Source organism: Mchenga conophoros, linkage group LG11 (assembly GCF_057382185.1).
Source record: "Mchenga conophoros isolate Kocher_MC1m ecotype Shallow Benthic linkage group LG11, M_conophoros_male_GT1.1, whole genome shotgun sequence".
In the NCBI taxonomy this organism is placed as follows: domain Eukaryota; kingdom Metazoa; phylum Chordata; class Actinopteri; order Cichliformes; family Cichlidae; genus Mchenga; species Mchenga conophoros.
Window position 1 is genome coordinate 38974636 of NC_140536.1, and position 8828 is coordinate 38983463.

The following is an 8828-nucleotide window of genomic DNA, read 5'->3' on the forward strand; positions in this document are numbered from 1 at the left end:
CCGGCTGTTTCCGGGATGCTGGCGCCGTTTCACCGCGTCTTTGAGTCGTTTGTCCGGTCAGGATACAAACACAGCAGCCTAAGGCAGCACGAGATGATATTTCCCAGCTTTAATCAGGTCATTGAAGGGCTCATAACCTTTCGACATTCCGACCGTCACGCGCCCATGTTTACAGAAGGGTCATGCGCGTGCGTGAGGCTGCCGTAGGTGTCTGCAGAGCTGCCTGTTTCAAACAGGAAGTTTGTTTCCGGTTGTCTCGTGTTTTTGTTTTAGTTTTGTTAATAAACATTTAGTGACCATGAAAAACCAACAACTAAACAAACAAATAGATAAACAAGAACACATGACTGGATTGTCACAGCTGTTTACCTAAATAACACAATCGATGACTTTTATGGGGACGTTTGTTTCATGAAGCGTCTGTAGGACAATGCAGAACCACAAACAGCAGACACCTCTGTGACGGTGCCTCGCAGGAACCACCAAGCGCCCGCTCTGCACATCAGAGTGGCAGCCGGCTGAGGCTCCAGCAGGAGAGTGCGTCATCATTACTGGAGGCATGGAGTGGTGGAAGAAACAGGAAGCAGAATAATTAGAAGACAGAATAAAGTGGACGTCATACAGGTTTGAAATAATCTGGGTTTCTAACACGTTTCTGTGGAGACCTCGCATTTCGGGTTCACTCTTTCACTTCCTGTCTGAACCGTCATGCTGCGATAAAGACACAGATGAAGGACGGCAGCCGATGATGCATTGGTTTCATCACTGTAGGTGGAAATACAGGCCCGCTTCAGGGCCGCGGGCCGTAGATTTCCCAGCACAGGGACCAACGAGCTTCAGCGCACGCTCTGCCCCACGCCTCCACAGTTTGAACCTTCATCACGATTACTGTGAAATTCTAGCTTCATACATCAAATACGTCACAAACACCTGCTGCAAGTGAGGGTCACTGAGACTGTTACCATGGTTACTGACACAGGTTTACCTGCTTTTTGGTCACACCTAGAAAAAGGCCTATTACAAGGCAAAAGTAAAAAAAAAAAGGCACGTAATCATCAGTAAGAAACTGGTCACGTGGTCCCTGCAAACGGGACGCGAAGTTTTAGTGTTTTGGTTCAAAGGCGATCCGTACACGGGTCCTGACAAGCCACGCCCACCGCACGTTTCTGTCTCGCGTACATTTATCAGGTGAAAGCGAGTCACAGACAGCCGACCGTTTGTTAGCAGCTAACGGAGCAGATGGAGGCGTTTCTGACGAGCTGCCAGCGGGCCGTGAAGGTAACACACACACACACACACACACACGCGGGTTAGCCTGTTAGCTCGCGCTGCTGCAGAATGACTGGCACTGTTTACATCATGTGACAAGGTCCGAGCACTACGATAGTTTGCACGAGTCTGTGGAGCTGCACACGTCAACGACCGGAAACGCAGCTGTGGGTGTGAGTGAGACAGTCAGCCGTGAGGTCAGGTGAGACACACCTGTCAGGATCACCCCTGCTTGCAGTTCTTCTGGTGTCCAGCAGAGGCAGCAGTAAGGAGGGGCATGTTTCTATAACTCGCCTGTTCTGTCCAAATTGAATGCAGTTTTATTAATACACTGATGTACTGTAAGCTAGACGCTACAATAATACAAAGAAAATGGAGAAAACCCCAACAATCATGTGACCCTCTGAGCAAGCGCTTTGGCGACAGTGGAGAGGAAAAACGCCCCTTTAACAGGAAGAAACCTACAGCAGACCCAGGCACGGGGAGGGGCGGGGCATTTCAACACATTACTGCAGTTTAACAGTAAATGTTTTTACTACAGCAGAAACAAGAAGCCTCTCCATGTTAAATCCAGCATTAACCCAAGCACAGATGACCTGCAGTCTCAGAGCAGACGTTACGAGACTGTGGACGTTAAATATGTCTGCATTTAGGGATAGTAGTCCCAGGTGGTTTCAAAGGATTTTTGGTGGTTTCAGGTTATACCAGATGCTTCCAGGGGATTCTGGTGGTGCCGGGTTTTATCAGGTGGTGCCAGGTGGTGCCGGGTTGTATCAGTATGTTAGGAGCTCTGTTCTTTGTTCCCCAGTTGAGCTCGGACCAGGTCGGCCCTGGGTTCCATGTTGTCCTGGGAAATGAAGCTTGCGACATTGACTCCATGGTATCTGCCCTGGCCTATGCCTACTTCCTGTCTAAGGTAAGCCACAGTCCAATCAGCTGCCAGTACAGGTAATGAACTGGTTACACGAATCTCCAAAAGTTGATTCTGTTCATCTGGACGTAGCTTTTTGTGGGAGAAACGTTTCGTCACCCATCCAGGTGACGTCTTCAGTCTCAGCTGACTGCAGGTCTCAATCTTATAAACAGGACATTTACATAATGACTGAAACAGCCCACTGAGGGAACAATGGACTGGGAGGTCAGTTCCTTAATCTTAATTATGCAAATTCTCATGACCATTGGCCATTCTCAAAGACCATCTCTGAATGGAGGAGGGGCCTAAGGGTACATCTTTTGCCATCTTACAATGCTGTGATTGCAGCCATTCCCCAACTCTATGTGAATGGTACTCATGGTCTTTGATCAATGGTCATGAGAATTTTCATAATTAAGATTAAGGAACTGACCTCCCAGCCCATTGTTCCCTCAGTGGGCTGTTTCAGTCATTATGTAAATGTCCTGTTTATAAGATTGAAACCTGCAGTCAGCTGAGACTGAAGACGTCACCTGGATGAGTGACGAAACGTTTCTCCCAGAAAACGCTACGTCCAGATGAACAGAATCAACTTTTGGAGATTTACTTACCTGAATGATTGAGATGCATCAAGACGTTTTAACCCACTTTGGTTACCTGAAGTCTCTCTCTCCCTGTCAGACTGCACCCGGCGAGATGCTCGTTCTGCCGCTGCTGAACATCCGTCAATCGGAGCTGCGGCTGCGCTCGGACAGCGTCTTCCTGCTGCGCCAAGCCGCTCTGTCTCTGGACCTCCTCTTCTTCAGGGACCAGCTGGACCTGCGAGCACTGCAGCGGGCCGGCCGCCTGCGGCTCACGTTGGTCGACCACAACGTGCTGCCCAGGTAACACCTCACAGATGACCTTGCACACCTGAGTGGTGATCACACCTGTCTTAACATCCTGTCTCTGCTGCAGTTCAGACAGCGACCTAGAGGAGGCGGTTGCAGAGGTGATCGACCACCACCATCTAGAGAGGGAACCCTCCCCCACCTGTCCTGTTACTGCGGAAACAGTGGGATCCTGCGCTACCTTGGTGACAGAGCGCATCATTCAAAGAGCTCCAGAGATCCTGGACCTGCAGCTTGCTCACCTGCTTTACGGTACACACCTGGTGTTACTGAGCGTTCGAAGGTTATCGAATACATGAATGGTTTATTTGAAGAGTTTCAGTCAGGTTTCAGAGCTCATCACAGCACAGAAACAGCTTTAGTGAAGGTTACAAATGATCTTCTTATGGCCTCTGACAGTGGACTCATCTCTGTGCTTGTCCTGCTAGACCTCAGTGCAGCGTTCGATACTGTCGACCATAATATCCTATTAGAGCGATTAGAACATGCTGTAGGTTAGGGCTGCCACGATTAGTCGACTAGTCACGATTACGTCGACTATCAAAATCGTCGACGACTGATTTATTAGTCGAGGCGTCGTTTGAAGCTTTGTAAGATCCCCAAAGACGCAGGAATAAGTAGCAGGATTTAAGAGTGTAATAACGGACTGAAACAGAAGATGGCAGCACTGCATGTACAAGGATGCCAGCTGCCGTTAAACCCCGAAGAAGAAGAAGCTGTGTCCCAGAATTCATAGCGCGGCCCAGCTCAGTTGTCAACAATGGCGGTAGCTAGTTAGTTTTAATGTTACTCTTATTATTCTTTCTGGGTCACAAAATAAACGTTTAACATATTTTCAGGTGAGAATGTAGCTGTGTAAACCTCAAATATCTGCTCAGTTTATCAGGACACCGCATATTTTCAAAAGCGCTCCGACGTTTTCGGAGACGTCTGTTACCCACTAGCTCGATAGCTAGCCGGGGGCTAGGCTCACTAGCGCCGTGAGAACACCGGACTCCCGGCAAATTGTTTTCAAACCCACCGCCGTCTTTCGCTACTCAGGTTAAATATATATATAAGTCACTTAGATAACTTAAAAATGTTATTGTTTGGCTTTTTTAGTATTTTATTTATTAGTATTAGTATTTTTATTTAGATAGCAAGGAGTTTATTAAACTTCACTGAAACAATCTGCAAATTTCATTAAAATTTAATAAACTATCATCTTGTCTTTATTTTTAGTTAGCACAGACCTGAAACACTTAAAGCTGTAAGCTAATGATAGTTATAAAAGAGCAGATGCTCCTGGTGCAATAAGCTGTAGTTTTACGGCCAATGGATGATGATCTGATTAGTCGACTATCAAAATAATCGTTTGTGGCAGCCCTACTGTAGGTATTACAGGTACTGCACTGCAGTGGTTTGTATCATATCTATCTAATAGACTCCAGTTTGTGCATGTAAATGGAGAGTCCTCTTCACACACTGAGGTTAATTATGGAGTTCCACAGGGTTCAGTGCTAGGACCAATTCTGTTTACATTATACATGCTTCCCTTAGGCAGCATCATTAGAAGACATAGCATACATTTACACTGCTATGCAGATGACACCCAGCTCTATCTGTGCATGAAGCCAGATAACACACACCAATGAGTTAAACTGCAGGAATGTCTTAAAGACATAAAGACCTGGATGGCTGCTAACTTTCTGCTTCTTAATTCAGATCAAACTGAGGTTATTGTACTCGGCCCTGAAAATCTTAGAAATATGGTATCTAACCAGATTCTTACTCTGGATGGCATTACCTTGGCCTCCAGTAACACTGTGAGGAACCTTGGAGTCATTTTTGACCAGGACATGTCCTTCAACGCACATATTAAACAAATATGTAAGACTGCGTTCTTCCATTTGCGCAACATCTCTAAAGTTAGAAATATCCTGTCTCAGAGTGACGCTGAAAAACTAGTTCATGCATTTATTACTTCCAGGCTGGACGACTGTAATTCATTATTATCAGGATGTCCTAAAAACTCCCTGAAAAGCCTTCAGCTGATCCAAAATGCTGCAGCAAGAGTCCTGACAGGGACTAGAAAGAGAGAGCAGATTTCTCCTGTTTTGGCTTCCTGTTAAGTCCAGAATTCAAAATCCTGCTGCTCACATACAATAGGGATGGGTACCGGTGTCCGGTGCCATCATTTCTGACATAAACGGTAGTAACCAGACCGAAAAGCAGCGCACATTTCGGTGCTTTATTTCGGTGCTTTTTTTTCCTGAGCTGTGATACACTTCTAGCCAATCATTTTACGTTTCCCAGGATAGTAGGCGGGGCCAGGTACGTACGTTCAGTTAGAGCAGAGCTACAGATTAAAAATGTCCAAGGCGAAGCGGTCAAAAGTCTGGCTGTACTTCACAGCAAAATATGCAAACTCAGCAGCAACAAGTGCTTTAAGCTGATACTGTGATACTGTCAAAGGAGGTCACACCTCAAATCTGATGAAACACCTGGCGACGCATAGCGTTTTTTTTTTTAAAAGCCGAGAAATGCGCCGTATTTGATAGCTTGCTGCCAGACCTCACACCGTGCATGTCGGGTGGGTTGCCAGTTATCGGACCCGGAGCAACATCCCCCAAAAACCCGAAGAATAGAGTCCTGGCCCCTAGCCCTGCCAGTGTAGCAGAAATGATGAGGATGATGATGCAGCAGCAGCCGTTCTTCTCTGCGTGAGTAGCTTAATGTTGTTCGTGTGTAATTTACGCTGAGTAGGCTAACCACGTTATTACATTAATGCATGTAAGGTGAACTAGCAAACATCATCATAGCTACATGCGGCTGTCTTCTTGTTTGATGGCAGATGCTCCCTTCACCCTGGACAAAAAGGCTAAAATGACCAAAGAAAAAGTGGGAAACAGCCGAACAAGACAGGTTTTTGGACAAAGTTTGTGTTCTCCATTCTTTAAGCACCGGTTCGAGCACCGTTTAAGCACCGGCACCGTTTCAAAAGTACCGATTTGGCACCGGTATCGGATAAAACCTAAACGATACCCATCCCTAGTCTTAAATAATCAGGCCCCATCTGATCTTAATGACCTTGTAGTACCATATCACCCTATTAGAGCACTTCGCTCTCGCTCTGCCGGCCTACTTGTTGTTCCTAGAGTATTTAAAAGTAGAATGGGAGGCAGAGCTTCCTTCTGCTGGAGGTTTCTTCCTGTTAAAAGGGAGTTTTTCCTTCCAACTGTCGCCAAAGTGCTTGCCTGTTGAGTTTTCTCTTTATGTATTATTGTCGGGTCTACCTGTATAAATAAACCTGAATTGAGTAAATCTTGTGTGTCTGAAGTGTGCCGTTGACTGATTGGTGGGTTGTCTGTGTTGGTCTGCAGCTGCCATCGTGGTGGACTGCGTGGACATGTCACCTGCTGCAGGTAAAGTCACTCCCAAAGACAGTCAGTATGCTGCAGCGCTGGAGAACCTATTCCCTGCTCTGCCACCGAGGGGCGCTCTCTTCCAGGAGTTGCACAGAGCCAAGTTGGATGTCTCAGGTCAGTTTCTGAGAAGTCAGTCATAACTGAGAACACAGGTGGAACAAAGTCTGGACTCACCTGTGTTTGTTACTCTTCAGGTGTGGATACACTGCAGATTTGTACTTTTTCCTTTATAGTTTTTATTAAAGAATTCAATGGAGCATTGTTTTAGTATTGCAGTTTTACTGTACTTGGTGTAATATTTTTTTTTATTGGAGTATTTGACGCAGTACTTTGTTTGCAGGTCTGAACACAGAGGAGATGTTGTTGAAGGACATGAAAGCTGTTTCAGGAAGTTTGAATCTCTCCGTTTCTGTTCTCTACATCTCACTGCAGGTCAGTACTGCACACTGTACTACAGTCATACTAATAAGCTGCAGTGACACCAGTCTGCCACCAGGTGGCATCAGAGCTGCAGAACACCTGACGAGACATGCTGCTGAGTATGGGTGTGTGTGTATGTGTCAGGAGTTCCTGCAGAGGGAGGACTTGGAGGCGGAGCTTTCAGGTTTCTGTCAGAAGTACGGATATGATTTGCTGCTGCTGATGACAATCTTCTTCACTGAGAGCAAAGAGCCAATCAGAGAACTTGCTGTGTTTAGCCACAGCACCACCTGCAGGGAACAGGTACACTCTCCTCCCCCTTCTTTAGTCTGCTGTTCCTTCTGCGTGACGGCTCAGGTGTCCTCCCTCCTCAGGTGAGCCAGTACCTGGAACAAGCCCAAAGCCCCGCCCTCAACCTGAGTCCACTCAGCAGCCCCCACTCTCACATCTCAGCCTATCATCAAGGTAACACTCCTGTAATCAGACACATCTTGCAGGTGTGCACAGGTGATGCTTGATGTTCTGCTGCCTCGTTAGCTATGCTCTGTAGGGTGTGTCTCTGGGGGGGGGGTGGCCTCAGGACTGATGGTGACTTCATCACCCTATGTCTCCAGGAAACTCACTGGCGTCTCGGAAGAAGCTCCTCCCCATCATGAAAGACTTCCTGACGACGTGGGATGGGTATGGTTTCCCGGGAGACAGGAAGGACGAGCTGTCTCAGGTCCCGCCCACACCGATGAACAGCCTGGTGGAGGGCTCCCCTCTGGACAACGGTCTGCCTCGCATCACCTCCCAAGCCCTGGAGGAGAAGTTCAGCCAGATGGTCAACAGGACTGACCTCTGACCTGTCAGAGGAAGACAGCGATGAAGCACCAACGTTTTATGGGTTGTTGTTTTTTTTTGTTGTTGTTGTTTTTAGTTTTTTTTAGCAGGTGTTGTTGAACACGAGCATGAATCCATGTTCCTGTTTCTCTAATAAAATCCAAAATGATCAAAAGAATCCGAGTCTGGAAACCCGCCGACAGCAGGCATGAAGGTCCGCCCCCGCTGCACGCCTCGTGCTCAGAAAAAACTGCAGGGGCGCAGCTGTGACTGAGGCCTCCAGCCAGCAGGTGGTGCTGTTGGATCGGTCTGACACAATAAAGTTCTCTGCAGTCCTCCGTGGATGAAAGCACACTGTGCAAAAGTCATGAGCCACCCTCATTTCTTTATATTCTCTATGAGTATGTTTATTAAAACATACAAAACACATGTGATGGTTCAGAATTCAAACGTTTATCAAAGATCTGTAACATCATAGACTGAGCTGCAGCCGTGACGGAGCCTCCGTCTCACAGGGGGCTGCTGACGCTGTGTTGGAGCTCCTCGCACACGCTGACCATGATGTGGCTCCATCGCTCTATCAGTCCCGTTCCTCTGACCTTCATCAGCGTTTCCTCCTGTGAGGCTGAGCAGCAGACGATCGGCTGATTGTCTCTCTGGTCTGCTGCAGAGTTTTCAGGCCTCACACTTGTGCCGTTTCAGCTCTTTGGGAATCGCCTCTTTGGTGCAAACTTAAAGTTTTATGTCAGACTGTTATCTGTGCCATTTCTCACAGACTCAAATCAAATCACTTTTATTGTCACATCACATGTGCAGGTACACTGGTACAGCACATGTGAGTGAAATTCTTGCGTGCGAGCTTCACAAGCAACAGAGATGTGCAAAAATACAATAACGTACAACAAGCAAAATATAAGAATGGCTAAATCTGAGACTAATAAATATATGTACAATATATAATAGTATATGCATTACTGGATGTGTATACTAAATATGTTTTTCTACGTGTGTGTGTGTGTGTGTGTGTGTGTGTGCGCATATTTTACAAATTAAATGGAGTAAACAATAAAATAAAATATATAAAAAAATATACAGACTTTGCTGCTA

The 8828-nt window shown here is 46.6% G+C and overlaps 1 protein-coding gene across 3 annotated transcripts; it reads left to right on the forward strand.

Moving 5' to 3' along the window:
* The first annotated feature begins 335 nt into the window (after positions 1-335).
* Positions 336-7899, forward strand: prune1 (prune exopolyphosphatase 1). 3 transcript variants are annotated; one of them, XM_085292956.1, is made up of 10 exons: positions 1140-1278; positions 1370-1471; positions 2078-2185; positions 2864-3066; positions 3140-3324; positions 6435-6593; positions 6820-6911; positions 7044-7202; positions 7274-7364; positions 7514-7899. In XM_085292956.1, exons 3-10 carry the CDS (start codon positions 2147-2149, stop codon positions 7741-7743), a joined length of 1158 nt encoding a protein of 385 aa, XP_085149082.1. In that variant the 5' UTR covers positions 1140-1278; positions 1370-1471; positions 2078-2146; the 3' UTR covers positions 7744-7899. The 3 variants fall into 3 exon arrangements, with proteins under 3 accessions (XP_085149083.1, XP_085149082.1, XP_085149081.1); XM_085292957.1 differs by lacking the exons at positions 1140-1278; positions 1370-1471 and adding an exon at positions 336-624; XM_085292955.1 differs by lacking the exon at positions 1370-1471 and having other exon boundaries at positions 1141-1278.
* Positions 7900-8828: the final 929 nt, after the last annotated feature.